Genomic DNA, 15998 nt, shown 5'->3' with positions numbered 1-15998 from the left:
TATCAATTAAACCTTTTTTTTAGTTTATTTAAAGTATATTTATTATAATTATCACTTTGAATCTCGATTTCTGTAAGTATTTATTTATTTGGAGAAAATTATATTAGGGAACATAGGGATACATTATTTTGTTTATACTCAAATTAATTTCTGTAAAAAAGAAAGATGGAACTGATGGGAAATTATTCATAATGAAATCCAAAGAGGCAAAACAAAGAACAGTAATTTCACGTTTATTCACCTGTTTCAATAGAATTCCAGCCAGAAAATGTCTCATGATGAAATCTTCCGTCAACTTTAACTTTGCTGGTTCTGCAAACGAGTTGATGGTTAGAAAGCATTTTTTTAAATAATTTTTTTATAAATTCTTTACAACGAATACTCCTACCTTCATCACAGTCTTTCGCAATTTTATTAGCGGGTAGAGGCAAATTGAATGGCACATAATGCTCATGCGAGCAGATTGTCTGTAGAAACGTGAACTTGAAATCGAATAAAGCTTTCGGATCGCACGCTTTGAACTTCTCTAGATATTTCTTTATTTGTCGGAACACAAAACCACGATCCATGAATGAAAGACACGACTGAAAAGACAGAAAAATATACATAAATTAATGAAAACATTCAAAAAACCACTACAAAGTATGTATAGTAAATGGAATGGATTTAAATTATAAAAATCATTTTACCTTGAGAAATAGTGCTAAGTTCTTATTAAATATGTGTGTTTGCATTGGCTGCTGTAGTATGTACGCCGGCTCCACCGTACTCACTAATTTATCGATGTTGTCTAACAAATCCGTATGAAAACGTTCGTGCCTAGACATCTGTAAAATACACAAATATTATAAATATATACTAACAAGCTGACCCGGCACACGCTGTTCTGCCTTACTTTTATGATTTAGGGGTATGCAAAAAAAGATGTTGGCCTATTCTAAGACCTACAGGATATGCGCAACAAAATTTCATAAAAATCGGTACAGGCGTTATGGAGGAGTATGGTTACTAAATATTATGACACGAGAATTCTATATATACAGAGATTACCATATAACAAAAAAAAATGTTACAATTAAAATATGAACTTCATACCTTAATACGTCCAGTATTGATCAAATATTGCACCATGCTCTTAACGATAATATCGAAAAAGAAGCCAGAATACTGCATGAACTTGTGGCCCAGTAGAAAGTCTTGTTGCGACGGTTCCACAAACATATGAAGCGGCGCTGTGAGCACTGTGTGTAACTTAAACTCGACGCAATTAAATACGTACTGTAATTTAAAAAGTTATTTTTATTAGAAAACAAATTTTGAGAAAAAGGATTTAACTGTTTATCTATATTACTAGCTGCGCCCCGAGGTTTCACCCGCGTAAGTCCGTATCCCGTAGGAATATCGTGATAAAATGGTTCAGTAGTTCTTGCCTGAAAGAGCAACAAACACACACACACCCTTACAAAATTTCGCACTATATACAATATTTGTAGGATATAGTAGGATAAGTACGACGATAAAGCTGCAGAGTTAGTTTGTTTATTTGAACGCGCTAATGTCAAGAACTACGGATCCGATTTGAAAAAATATTTCAGTGTTAGTTAACCCATTTATTGAGGAAGGCTATACAACATCATGTACCACGTGGGTAAAACCGCGGGGCACAGCTAGTCCGGTCCATAAATTTTTCATTTACAGTACAAATATTACCTTTATGTAGCTATCCAGTAAGTCCTTTCGTCCATATTCATGTATCATATGTACAAATTGAACGATCAACTTTACTACTTGATATCCCATGTCGTGGTTGTATCCTTTATCTACCGTCTGAAAAATTGCAATTAACGAAATTATATACATAAAATTGAGATTCATGTGAAAATCATTAATTTTAATAAAATTTATGAATACACATTTAGCAATTAAATCGTTTTATCTCAATAAAATAATCGACAAGGAGATATAGAATTTTCTAATAAAATTATTCAACATACAATATAGTATTTTCTTGTGTTTGATTTTACGCGAGTATTATACATTTAGAAATTAAAAACTTATTAACGGATCTTAAACGCGATTTATTCATTATATTATTAACCCGACATTTCGAACACTTTACAGCGAGCGTGGTCACGGGGAGACTCTCCGTCGGGTTAATAATATAATGAATAAATCGCGTTTAAAATCCGTTAAAAAGTTTTTAATTTCCAACATACAATAACCCTGCACTCACCATAAGGTCGAACAGCTGATTAAGTATTGTAGGCAAGAAAGCCACAAGTGAGCTGAGCTGTATGGCGTGAGCCGCTTTCAACGCATTGGTGACGTCATTCCAAGGAGGGGGGGACGGGCTGGTGGGAGGGGAGGCAGTCTTCATTAGCTTCTCGATAGCACTGAACAGATTGTGCAAGTGTTGATCTCGTGTTCCCACAGTGGAATCGAGGACTAGTTGGCAACGGAAGAGTTGCTTCTCACCTTCCACCCATACAACTTCGGGGCCGGTGTTCTGGAATGGCCAAAAGACAATTATTGTTACTTTAATGAGCTGAGCTTAGCTGTAGCTGTAGCTGGGGTAGTATAATATAATTTGTTTTGCAGTCATTTATCATTTTTATTTTATCATTTTTTTTTTATTTTAAATGATTCAACTAATCTTCTATATATTTCTTGTGATTGTAATAAGGTAGAATGTGTTAAAAACAATATTTACGAACTTCATAAATAATTTTCAATTCATTGAGTATTTGATTGGTATTTCAGTTCAGAATAATGTATTTTTTTGAGATTTTCCTAAGTAAAGGAATAAAACCTACCCCCTTTCCAAGTCCCAGTGGTTGAATAGATAAATATCCGGATGGCAAGTGTGTAGCGATAGGCAGATTAATAAATTCATCTATGAATTTATCATTTTTTAATAATGGTACCCAGGCATATCTAAAATAAAACATGTATTATTATTAATTAAATGATTATCTTTTTTTGTATAGATTTATTTTCTAAAATCATTGAGTACTTCACTACAGAGTATAAAATAAAAGATTTTGGTGGGGTTTTTGTTAATAGATAATGTGATTCAAGCGGAAGGGTTATATGTATAATAACATAGAAAAGAATGGGGCAAGGGGGTTTTAGTCTGAATTTAACGCGTGCGGAGCCGCGGGCTAAAGTAAATACTAAATATTTTCTATACTAAAATTATTACCCAATACAAGTCTCAACATTTGTATCATTCTTCTTGGCAAGATCGCAGGATATATGATGAAAGGTGAATAGTAAATGGTGCTGATTCGTTATAGTAGTGGGAAGTCGTATTTTAGCTTCGTCGCACCACGTGGGGTTAGCGTTGTGGTGAAGAACTGAACATTTGTACTGATTTGTCATACCGAGCCGCCCGTGTATAACCTGATAAAGACATAATTGTTGTTGAATGCAATTTTATGATAATTCTATAGAACAATTTACTTGCAACTATCAGCTTGGTAAATAAACACAATCACCACAAGTATTAGTAATGGATTAAATATATTCGGTACTTTATATGAGTTTGTCCATGAAGTAATAAAACTATAACTGAAATTTGTATGTATCTCGGTTAATATCTAACAAAGTTCTAGTAAATAAAAAACATAAATCAAACCTGCAAAGGCCTAACGTCTCCTGTATCATTATCTTTCAATTCAATCGTGCAGGCAATATTCCTTGCTCTCACAAACACCTTCTGCGATTCAAAGTTTAACGATAGTGGTCGAACATACAGATGATGGATGAACGCCGCATATGGCTGCTCTGGTTCTAGATTGAAAGTCGCCAGTTCTAACGTGAGCGGCGATGTAGGCGGAAGTGGGAACGGTTTCAATGCTGCGTATGAACTCGTCATACAATCTATAAAAAAATTATACCATTGAAATGAATTTTATGTATATATAATAAATAATATTATATTTATTTATCTACCGCAAAATTTAAATCCATTCCGCGAGATTGTTGTCTATCGTTGTGACACTGTTATATAGTGAAATGGGCTTTCGATATGATGGGTTACATTCGAGTTAAATATTTAAAAATATGTATGTACAATTTGAAAAAACAATCCCAAAAAAGTCTACGAATACATTATTAAAGATCAAAGTAGAGGTAATGTTACCACGATTACGCTATCTACCATACAATTGAGCAATTCATAAATGATCAGTAAGTGTTGGCAGCGATCCAACGGTTTAAGAGCACTTTGTTTGTATAAAACAGAAATGATCCGCGAACTCTTAGATTTCTTTCATACAAATGCGTATATAGATACTTGATATTGTGAGTTGAATAAAAAATATATATAAAAACGTACTGGGTATTTGTTCGTTACTCTGTTGTATATTAATTGAGAGCCATCCAGGTATCACAGTTAATTTCGCTAGTTTCTCAGGCTTTCGATATTCCAGCAGAATTTTCAATAGATCGTCATCTGACATTTTGTTCGGTTCCTGCCGATATATTGCTGGAAATTCTGGCGTTGTATCTAAGTCATTACTGTATAATCTAGAAACAAATAAATTTTTATTATTATAATTTAGGTAAGTTGGTTGCCTGGTAGAGATCACTTATAAGTGATAAGACCGCCTTCTGTGCTGTATCTCCCTTTTTTTAAGTACAAGTTTTGTTTTTGTTTTTGTATTTTCTTGGCAGCACGATAAAGTGTTTAAATAAATAAGTTATTTTAACGAAATTATAAACCGTATTTTTGCTAATAGAAACAAACAAAAAAAAAATCACACCGCGATTTTATTTAAATGTCTCGCTGGACTTTATAACAAAATTTCCTATCTGATAATACGCCGAGCCTAGTCGTAAATTAGTTCATTAAATGTTATATTGAACCATACGACTGGATATCATACAGGCTGTTAATAAAATGGCGTCGTTTATTAAAGAGGCTCGACTCCGAATTGAATATTTAATTTAGCTGTTGGCTACGATATACAATATGAACCAAATTTTTTATCAAAAGTTCATGGGATATAATGCAGTGTTGAATATTTTTACACTTTTAAAACTTTTCAAAATTGTTTAATTGGCTTTTTATTCTTACCTAAATAAAGGCTTCGCAGCCCAAGCAAATGGCATTCTATAATTTCCCACGCGATTTGCATACGCTTGAACATTTTTGTGCACTTTAAGCCCCAGTCGAGGATCCTTTGTCGCTTTGAGATATGGCTCCATTACTTGACTAACATGGCCTTGTAAGATTTTATCTATTTTCACCACCAGAAACAGATCAGGATGTGGATTGTTTACTGATAAAACAACCTACAAAGGACAAACATCTCATTAAACAAAATAACACAGTAATGAGAGTGTACTAGGAAAATGTACTGTTTTGTTTATTAAACAGTACAACAGATAGTGGTATTTATTATTTAGACAACAAGAAACTTTAAACAAGCTATATAGAGATATTGTCTCGTTGAGTAATTGGAAACTAAATAAATATTGTATTTTTAATCATGAGATCGTATACAAAGATAATTTACACATATTTTTCTGATATTCATCCAAATGTTGATCTCTTGCAAGGCATATCCTGGTCTGACCTATATAGACAAGTAGTCGTTAAAAACGCGATAGTTCAACAGTTGTATTGATCTACAATAATCATTAAAGATAAATATCGAACTTTACCTGTTTCTTTGACTTAAACCATTCATCCGATATCTGTTTAATATCTAACTTAACATCGTAGCTAAAATTCTCAACTAATGACTTTGTGCACTCGTTTTCATTGACTAGATCCTTCACGGCGGCGTGGTTGAGGTCAAAGTGAAAGTTTTCCGTCACTTTTCTGCCGCTTCGGGCGTCGTACAACGCCAGATACGTGTAATACGGCTCCACTTGACATAGCAATTCCTTATCACCATCTATGGGCGCTTGTAACCTAAACTTTAGACTCTCGCATTTGAGCAATATTCTTTGGCCAAAATGTTCCCTGTTTGACAATGAGAGAAGAACGAAATGTAGTAAGCTACTAATTAATTGAGATTAACATTTTAAGAACTTCATAGACTTATACATAAAACAATAAAATCAGGAACATAAGTATTTTTTCAAAATATATAAATGAAACGTTTAAAAATATTACTTTTGAATTTAATCAATATCTTGTATAGGTATCTAGCATATTTTACCAAACAACATAGTTATAAATTATAATATACTTGACATACTCATTCCCAACTTTCCTAATCTCCTAAACAAACAATGCATACACAGTGATGTATTTGTTATCTGGAAGGTATATTACTAAATGGAATCAAAAACATCTCATATGAATAAAATGTTGTGTGTTAAATAAATGAGAGCGTTATTTTGCAACACAGTTTATCGTTAGAATATAATAAGCTCATTATAGTAGTAATGAATAAGCGTAATCTCCTATCAGAGAACAGGCTTAACCCATTTGGAATATTCCTAAAAATTTTTTAGTATTATTTTTAAAATTTAGAGCTTTATCGCTTGGCGATAACATCGCCCTGAGGGAAATAAAATTTTATTTAAATTTACATTATAACAATATACAGTAAAAAAACCTACTGAACTGTGCTAAGTGATTCAATAACAGATTTATAAAGCAATTTATTCAATAATAGATTCATAAGATTTTATACGAAAAAAAAATATATGTACTTAACCATGATAAAACTTACTTGAACGGTTCTAACTGAGGTTCGGGAGAAGGTGCTCTTTTGTACGGAAGATTAAAAATATTCGAACGACACTCATTACGAGCTGCTGCTATGGACAAATCAGTCTCCCTCGAATAACGCATGAGTAAAGGATTCATACTGTGCTCTAGACCTTTTAAAGTGCCGTAAGTTGGGGGAGGAGGTTCGGCAGTTAAGGATATATCTGCATCTGAAATAATTAAAATATATATAAAATTAATATTTACATTAGGTATTCAAATATCAGTGTGTGCAAATATATATTATAATATTTTACTTACCTTTTGTAGATACGAAGGTGGAGAGACATCTATGCATTTGTATACTGTAGACACGTAAATAAATAAAATTATACTTTCTCTTACCTTTATCTAATACTTCGTCGTTGGGATGATTGTCTTGCTCTTGATTTTTCTTGAGAGCCGCCGTGAAAGCATTTATCCAATCTTTCATCTCATCCTCGTTTTCGGTAGCAAATGTGTATCCTTTATTTCCTGACATACGCAACTCGAAGCAGAATCTTCCTCGTTTGGTGTTCTTTAAACAATAATCAATAAAATTAGAACTGAATATGCTGTTTATCACCTATGAGAAGTTAGCTATGCTACTTACTCGGACAACATCAGAACAGAAATCCATTACAATTGTGAGCTTTGTGTCAGTTTTCTTTTCATCCTTGTATACTTCAAGTATGTAGGTGCCATCAGCTTCTCTTACCATTGAGCAGTACCGTTTCTTAAATGATTTGGAGGCAAGATTGCTGAATATCCTATCTGAGCCGATCTCAGGTCCCTTGAGAAGGTAACCCTCTTTGGTGCCGATATCAATTTTACTTTGAGCTTCATGATCACCTTCTGTTTCAGTATCTATGTCATACACTTCCACAGGTAGTTTGGTATCTAAGGGTCTGATATTAATAATTAATTATGGAGATTGTTTAATAATTGTTATAAAAAACTGGAATTTATTTTAATATGTTAAATAATTACTATCATAGCTTGTCTAGTACTTCAAATTTTTTACTGAAAACATCAATATAATATAACAATTACATATACTAATGACTATGCACATTTAACTCAGATTTTTGATTCCTCCCAATGGCATTCAACAATCACAATGTCTAAGTTTTTCTTATTAATGGATCAATCCATTTATAACAGTAATATCTTAAAATGCATGATTTCATTGAGCAGTATTACAAATGAATACACATTTACTTTTTTGTGTATATATGACATATACACAAAAAATGTAAATGTGTTTCTTAAGTTTGACAAATGGTCATCAACAATATGAATATGAATAATTTATTTATTAATATAACAAAATGACAACACTGCATTTTATTATGAATAACGTTTAAATGCCACCCATTAATATTTAAATGGAAGATATTCTTGACCTTACAATTATAAATTGACCTTCAAAATTTTTACTCAAATCTACAAACATTGAATCTGACCATGAATTCAATACTAATAGATTTGCTAATGTGCAACAAAGCATTTCTAAAATTGGTTTGTTTTGCAATTATGTTCTATGATTATACTCTATGATTAGCATTCATTATGATGCGGAGATTGTTCCTTTCTAAAGTCACTATTATTTTCCGATCAAACCCTAATCAACAGAGACTAAATAATAATAGAGGAGGCCTTTGCCAAACTGGGGCAAATGGACCAGTCTGCCGATGTTGACTTATCAGTCTTAATTAAGATATATAGGCATATATTTTTGTGTTCTATTATGGAAAATAAAACAAAAAAAAATTAGTTAAATATGAATATATGCTAAACTAGAGAAAATATTAAGTATTGTTTTTTATCTGACATTAAAAAAGAGTCCGACTACTTCAAAGCTTACTTATTACATAGAAAATTATAAAATATTAGTTGTCTGGCCCATATAAGGATAAGTGTCTTAGGCTCATTATATGTAATATATACCTTAGAGCTAAACAACTTAAGAGAGATAAATTGTCTAACTGACTAAATAAGTGAAGTCCCGTGTTCCCTAGTGGGGTATGGGGCAGATGATGTACATCTGTTTCACTGATCGATTTTCTTTACGGACAAGTAGGTGATCAGCCTTCTGTGTCCTACCAGACCGAGACTTTTTTTTTTTTGTGCGTCCCCACCGGGAATTGAACCCAGGACCCCTCGGTTCTACGCTCACGCGTTAACCACTGTTCCAAGTAGGCGGTCAAAACTTACTATACTAACTGACTAAATACCTTGTTAAGTATTATTGATACTTGATAATTCTGTGATTTCTGTTCATCCTAATTATTGGTACACAAATAAATTTCCAGCAATTTAATAGAACAAACGAGATATGTATAACTTAACAGGAAAATAACATACCTAGGCAAGTTTAGATAAGAGCCTGAATAGTTGCTGTATTTGTAGTGAACTAGATTCCAACTAGATGCATAGCTGAGCAGGGCTTGTCTTGTGAGAAGAGGGCAAGTTGCGGCCGTTCTGACGTCTGGAACAGCCGTTGTTACTGTCCTCCATCTTCGGGGCAATACTACACTCTATCAAAATTAAAACATTGGTCAAAATGTAAGAAAGCACTCGTTATCAAATCAACAAACAACACTGAATGTATGATTAATTGATTTTCTTAATTGGAATGACATAATAAATTATTTAAATATTATGTTTTTATTATTCACTGCATTTCAATGAAGTATATGGATAAAATGTTTATCTATTGAATTTATACTTATTTGACATGAAAAAAAGAGCATTTACAGCAATTATTTGAAACATGCATACATCATTTGCAAACAACTACTTACTGAAACATCATCAGATGGATAAAGTAGTATGTCTCTCAATGGATCATTGAGTAATAATGTTTTGTTTTCTTGTATATACCGTTCGAAATCCAATGCTGTACATTTAGTGGTTATTATATTCTGAAACATAATTCTTGGCTTTATAAAAGCTTACTTGAAGCCAATTGTATAAGAAAGTGAAAAATAACTCATGCTATTATGAAAACAGAAGCCAAAGTAGTACTTAACCTTGTCAGACAATGCATAACATCTAATGTTATGTAAATATTATGGATATTTAACAGGCCAATTTCAAACACATGTCATATACATGTCTCAAGTTAGACTTTATACATTTAATTTAAATAAAAATAAAATATAAAAAATATTTTTCGTTCACAAAATATTTTAATTCACATTTGTGTATTTGTGTATTTACACTAATAAAATACCTTATCTTAATTTGCAAAGTACGTAGGTATTCAAGTTACAGGTAAAAGCCAGGTGACATAGTTTAAGATACAATACTGAAATACTTACTTTTCTACTTTGTGCCCTATTAATAAATAGTTCTACAGTGGTTTAAATACATTATTGAACCTTAGCCTTTTTTTACTCGAAATTATGTCTATTTGGTCTTATAAATAAATACTTACCTCATATTCGGTGCCGTTCTTTTTTCCTTTAGAATTCACAGGAGGCATTTTCACAATTAATAATACAATAAAGTGAAGCTTTATATCATGTGATAGTTTCCATTATTTATATTTTAACAAATACGCACCATATAAACACACACAATTACTGTGAAATTAATTTACATTTATAGTTACTTAGATAAATAACAGAAAACTGCGGCGGCACGAATTGAGAACTGAAAAGTGAAAATTGTTTGATTTGCTTGACAGTTGCCTTGACATTTGACAGTATATTAAACAGATAATGCAAAAACCATTAGAAGATTAAGTAGGTATTAGTTACCAGTTAGAAAAAGCACGTTTGGGACTATAAATAACTATATGTATACGACGCACTATAAGTGTTGCCCATATACTATATTATACCTATACTCTATTTTTATTTAAACCAGTAAAATTATAAAATTACTTATGTGGGGGGCTGAACATACAAAACTTTACAAATACCTCCCTCATTTTCAGCAGAACACTCGGTCCAGGTGATTGATAAGAAAATAATATATCAATGAAACAATCATTGTTCCACTACATGTTATAGCAGCACTGAACAGCAGACTAAAATGAAATATCACCAGTAACACTCGACAGTTTGTACCACAAAGTTAGTACTATACCACGTATCGATGATAATATATATAATTTATACTGATGTTATAAAGTTGAAGAGTTTGTTTGTTTGTTTAAACCCACTAATCTCAGGAACTACTAGGCCGATTTGCAAAATTCTTTCAGTGTAAGATAGGCCATTTATTGAGGAAGGCTATAGGCTATATATACCACGGGCGAAGCCGGGGCGGACCACTAGTGTAATATATATACATGGTTAAAGTGAAGTCCTGTGTCCCCTAGTGTGGTATGGGGCAGATGATGTACAGCTGTTTCACTCATCGATTTTCTTTACGGACAAGTAGGTTATTATCAGCCTTCAGTTTCCTGCCAGACCGAGACATTTTTTTTTTGTACGTCCCCACCGGGAATTGAATCCAGGACCCCTCGGTTCTACGCTCATGCCTTAACCACTGTACCAAGGAGACGATCTATACATAGTTAGGTACCTAATAAATAATATGAACAATAAAGATATAAAGCATTTAATAATTGTTGCGTTACACAAACCTAAAAGGTAAAAGTTGGGGAAAAGCAAAAACTTTATTCAACCAAAAACATTTATTTATTTATTGTATAATGTTGCCAAGACGAACTTTAAGGTTTGCTCTGTGAAAAAGATATCAGATCTCATGTAGGGCCAAGCTTTTGAATCTACATGGCCTTACTCTACCGACTCTAACTTCACAAACTCTACATATCAGTAAAAAAGTATAATTAGTAATAAGTGTAAAATATATGATACACCACAACCAAAGATTTTTTCACCACGTCACATTGAACTATAACATTCAGAATACAAATTGTTCGTTATATTTATAGATTGTAATTGGATTATTAGGATTTCGTGCCTCCAAAGGAAAAAAAAACTCTGTAGGACCCTCACTTCGTTTTCGGCCTTTTCGTATTTCTTTAATTTTTTTTTCAGCTGAAAATGGCTTAATTTAAAAACTGAAATAAAAGGAATTAATTTTACCACAAAGGTTGCGAGAAGATACTCTTTTTGTTATTTTATTAATATATTTTCATAATAAATCAAATGTTTCATTTTCAATATGCATTTAATTTTTAAGTGATGTATTGGATAAATGGAAAATGTTATCTAATGAAACATTACTTTAGTTTTCCAAACGGAATAGAGATGACTATTTAGAGCGGCATATATATGTTGCTATCTTGTAAGTTACTTCCATAGTACACATAGTGATTTTTAAATGATAAGAAGTAAGCATTTTATTTAAATATAAATATATGTTTTTCTTTTTAAAAGAAAGCGGACTAACGAACAAGTGGTGCGCCCATTATCGAGCGATCACCACTGCCCATGAGCCCTCTCAAGAGTCCCTGTGAAGGTGTTGCCGGCCTTTTAAGGAAATATATTTTTAAATAAAGATGTTATTTACTAGCTTTCGCCTGGCTAATCTAGTGGCTTCTCCTGTGTAGTCAAAGGAAAATATATGCAGTCCCGGACTTTACAAATATAACTCCTGATCCCGTTCTCGTTCCCGTGGGATTTGTGTGATTAAAATAATCCTATTTTCGTTCTCGGGTCTCAAAAAACCTACGTTCAAAGTTTTATCCTAATCGGTTTAGTGGTTTAGACGTCAAGAAATACAGACAGACAAACAGTTGTACAAACGGTCATTGGAATTGATCTCATCGATTCATTCGATTTCCTACATCTTTTATGAAGAAATTCAAGCTTTGTCAGAATTAAACAAATTAATTTGATTATATTATATTATATAATTTTTATTCCAAAATTCAGATACATTTTGTACATTTCATAGATTTATACAAATTGGCACAGTATGCATCTTGTTATTACCTACTTATGTTTAGGTATGTTTACGTTGTCATACTATATATATATTGACTTTATAGTTATATAATTTTAATATTTGACTAATTTAAGCACAAAATGTTATGCAATCATATTTATACCGATACTAACAAATCAATCAAATTTTAGGAATACTTTTAAAAACTATTTTTTGGTGAAGACAATTCAGAAGCAGCAACTTTATGAGTTGCTGGTTAGGTACTATAAAAATATATAATCGTATAATAATACGTTTAAAATTTACAAATCGGGTTTTGCCATATTAATTGAATGCTGAATACTTATTACAATTAATCAACAATTTCACACAAACATGTATAATGAATTGCAATTATTAATTTTATTAAACATCGTTACAGATTTAACATGTAAATTTAATATTATAACATACAACTATACAATTTAATTATAAATAAATATTTTTTACCCGCAGTATTAACGTAATAGGTAAATAATTATTAAATTATTGATTTCTTAGGTACATATTCAGATCAGATAAAATTTTATATCCATAATATAACCACCATTTTACAAAGTACTGTAGCCTAAATATACAATTATTTATATGAATTTCCATATCCAATGAAATCGTTTTATTCAATCATTTTTTGGTAATTGTATGGCACATTTAATTCATACATATACGTATGCTCTTATTACTGGTACTTTAATTCATAGACATACATTAATATTTAACTATATTATATACAATATCACACTAACATAGTTGAGTATTTCCTTCACGAATCAGCCGTTACACAATTAACAGTCAAATTGTTCGATGTTTTCTTGAGATAAAAATGTGAAGGTTGTAAATTTTTGGGCAGCCAGGGGCGAAGTGCGCGGCACATACTGAGACTCTGGTTTTGAAGCTGGACGTCAAGTGTAGTCATCAATGTCCTCATCTTCACTGGATTCCAAATCAGGATCTAAGTCGGGAAGAGGTTTTAAATATTCTGCATTGCACGATGGCTTAGTAGGAATTAAATATCCAGTTGAATCTTGAGGTGGAGGAGGAGGTCGGGGTAATCTTATTTGAGTATTACTTCCACTTGCCGCTGCGGCTATTTCTAGTTTTTTACATATTTCATCAAAGCTAATCCTATTCCGAGGATCTGTTGCCCAACATTCCCTCATTAGCCTGCAAGCGAAATGCGGACAATCTTCAGGAGGGACTAATAGTATTCCGTTGATGATACGTTTAGTAGCATCGTCATTATTACAACCATAATATGGTTGCTTTCCACGACTGTAAATTTCCCAAAGCACAACTCCGTAAGACCAGACATCGGATTCGTGAGTGAAGCGTGCATAGACTATACTTTCTGGGGACATCCATCGGACTGGCATTGGACGTTCACCACCCATCTTGTAATAATCACATGTGTACACATCACGGGACATGCCGAAGTCAGCTATTTTAACAGCTAGATTAGCTCCCACCAAGCAATTTCTAGCTGCTAAATCCCTGTGTACAAAACGTTTTGAAGCTAGATATTGCATGCCATGCGCTACTTGTAGGGCTATGTGAAGTAATGCAGATTCAACTAAGGTGGGTCCAGCTCTCCCGCCACCTCTGGATCCTCTTAAAACACCTGCCAAGTCCCCCCACTCCATATATTCAAATACCATCCAAGGACTTGCGTTTATATCATCTGGAATAAAGTTAATAAAATTGTAAGAATGAATAGATCGAAAAACATTCTATTTTGAGAAAGTAAAAGGTCCTTATTCTTGTGATACATTAATAAGTCATAGTACATATTTAGGATGTCGCTATATTGTTAAAAGAGATATTTAAATAAATAGAAAAAGTAAATTACCTCTATACACTACTCCAACTAAACTTAAAATATTTGGATGACGGAACGCGGACATTATAGACACCTCTCTGACGAAATCTTCTTCTGCAGTGCGACCGGCATTGTCTTTCAATACTTTTATAGCTACAACTTGTTCACCATTGTTAATACGCAGAACACCTGAAAGTCGGTGAATTACACTTTATATATATTTTGGAAGCTTACTACTATACTATTTATTAAAATACAATAAGTATATTATGCAATATTAGCTGCAAGTAGGTGGTCTAGGTAATGTAACATTACAAATGCGAAAGTATGTGCTTCTGTATGTATTAAATATAAAGTAATTCAAGGCTACTTTTGTTTATCTTTTGAACAATCAATTCTTAAAATAGGGGGAAAAAGGATTTTAGCGATCATGTGATCGGGTTAGCCACGGGGCACTGCTTGTTGATAAAAATAATTTTTTGTTGTTTTATATTGCCGTGGGACAATATAAATTGCGCAAAAGGGAAGAAATTTGATAAGGATATTTATTATAAACAATGTCAATGAAATCTTTTATCGTTTTGTAAATTTACCTTTATGGACTTTGCCGAAACATCCTTCACCAACTTCTTCTAGGAATGTGAGGGCGCTACGTTCTAGCAGGGTTACTTGGGGCTCGTTGGTTTCGCTGGCATGAATCGGTGCTGGCGACCCCGGCGCTGTCCCCAGCGTGGCCACCGGCGCCGCTCCGCACACGCCGTACTGAGGGTTCGTTATATACCGTTCAGCAAGCAGAGGCTCGCCTGGTCGTACACGCTACAAACATAATGTATACTAAGCTGACATTTGCAAAGCGACGTCAACCACGTATGACTAAGATGACGAGATTCAGTGAGCATTCAGTCAGGTGTGTTAATATGAGAATGGAATGAAGAGTTGTTAGATGTAAAGCTGAAGCACGTAATAAAGTTTCTTCCTACCGGTTTTACTTTGCCATCGACGTTGCATATTCGTTTTCTGAGGTAGAACACAACAAGTGGTATGAGAAGCAATAGGAAGCAGCCAGCGACCATGCTCACGATGACGGGGGCGCTTGCACTGGCATGGATTCCTGAGCCGATAAACGATGGGTCGGTTCCCGATGTTTCAGGTAGTATTTCGCTGCTCACCAGAGACTTGTCCCCCTAAGAAAATTTTTTTATATTAATAGTATCTCCATCAATGATAAAACCATTTTTCCATTCTTAATTATCGTAGGTGTTGAGTGACCTATTTTCTGTTAATTTGGCGGACGGCGGAGTGACGGGTCGGTATCAAACGTTATCACGATTGAATGAATATTTATCAGCGACCATGGAAAAACACTCATTTCATTTGTTACCCTTTGTCTACCGGAAAGTTTTTAATATTTAAAATAAATTTAACGCTAAAAATAACTATTTCGTTTTCTTATTCATTGTTAACATTCTTTTCCAGAAATGAAAGGCTGCTGGTAGTGCTGCTGTAGGTAGTATTTTTTACAAAAATTTCTAAACTCGCTTTTTTTAGTTTATTTTAAGTATG

At 33.0% G+C, this 15998-nt stretch overlaps 2 protein-coding genes across 2 annotated transcripts in view; both read right to left on the bottom strand.

Moving 5' to 3' along the window:
• LOC119829142 (dedicator of cytokinesis protein 9) overlaps positions 1 to 10372 on the bottom strand; it is a 40117-nt gene extending 29745 nt beyond the window's left edge. The window contains exons 1-18 of the mRNA XM_038351547.1: positions 10152 to 10372; positions 9517 to 9636; positions 9077 to 9249; positions 7323 to 7617; positions 7076 to 7247; positions 6693 to 6900; positions 5671 to 5974; positions 5081 to 5298; positions 4340 to 4530; positions 3638 to 3882; positions 3203 to 3402; positions 2814 to 2934; positions 2234 to 2506; positions 1711 to 1827; positions 1096 to 1278; positions 690 to 827; positions 389 to 584; positions 242 to 312 (exon numbers count right to left, since the gene is read on the bottom strand). Of these exons, the coding sequence (XP_038207475.1) occupies positions 242 to 312; positions 389 to 584; positions 690 to 827; positions 1096 to 1278; positions 1711 to 1827; positions 2234 to 2506; positions 2814 to 2934; positions 3203 to 3402; positions 3638 to 3882; positions 4340 to 4530; positions 5081 to 5298; positions 5671 to 5974; positions 6693 to 6900; positions 7076 to 7247; positions 7323 to 7617; positions 9077 to 9249; positions 9517 to 9636; positions 10152 to 10199 (3273 nt within the window). The 5' untranslated portion in view covers positions 10200 to 10372. The remainder of the gene's footprint in view (positions 1 to 241; positions 313 to 388; positions 585 to 689; positions 828 to 1095; positions 1279 to 1710; positions 1828 to 2233; positions 2507 to 2813; positions 2935 to 3202; positions 3403 to 3637; positions 3883 to 4339; positions 4531 to 5080; positions 5299 to 5670; positions 5975 to 6692; positions 6901 to 7075; positions 7248 to 7322; positions 7618 to 9076; positions 9250 to 9516; positions 9637 to 10151) is intronic.
• A 2153-nt stretch (positions 10373 to 12525) lies between these two features.
• The window catches only part of LOC119835764 (tyrosine-protein kinase transmembrane receptor Ror-like), a 4781-nt gene continuing 1308 nt past the window's right edge, over positions 12526 to 15998 (bottom strand). The window contains exons 2-5 of the mRNA XM_038360789.1: positions 15416 to 15619; positions 15029 to 15251; positions 14466 to 14624; positions 12526 to 14297 (exon numbers count right to left, since the gene is read on the bottom strand). Of these exons, the coding sequence (XP_038216717.1) occupies positions 13522 to 14297; positions 14466 to 14624; positions 15029 to 15251; positions 15416 to 15619 (1362 nt within the window). The 3' untranslated portion in view covers positions 12526 to 13521. The remainder of the gene's footprint in view (positions 14298 to 14465; positions 14625 to 15028; positions 15252 to 15415; positions 15620 to 15998) is intronic.

The sequence above is a fragment of the Zerene cesonia genome, chromosome 1, assembly GCF_012273895.1.
Source record: "Zerene cesonia ecotype Mississippi chromosome 1, Zerene_cesonia_1.1, whole genome shotgun sequence".
Taxonomy (NCBI): Eukaryota; Metazoa; Arthropoda; class Insecta; order Lepidoptera; family Pieridae; genus Zerene; species Zerene cesonia.
This window is presented reverse-complemented; position numbering and strand designations above follow the sequence as displayed.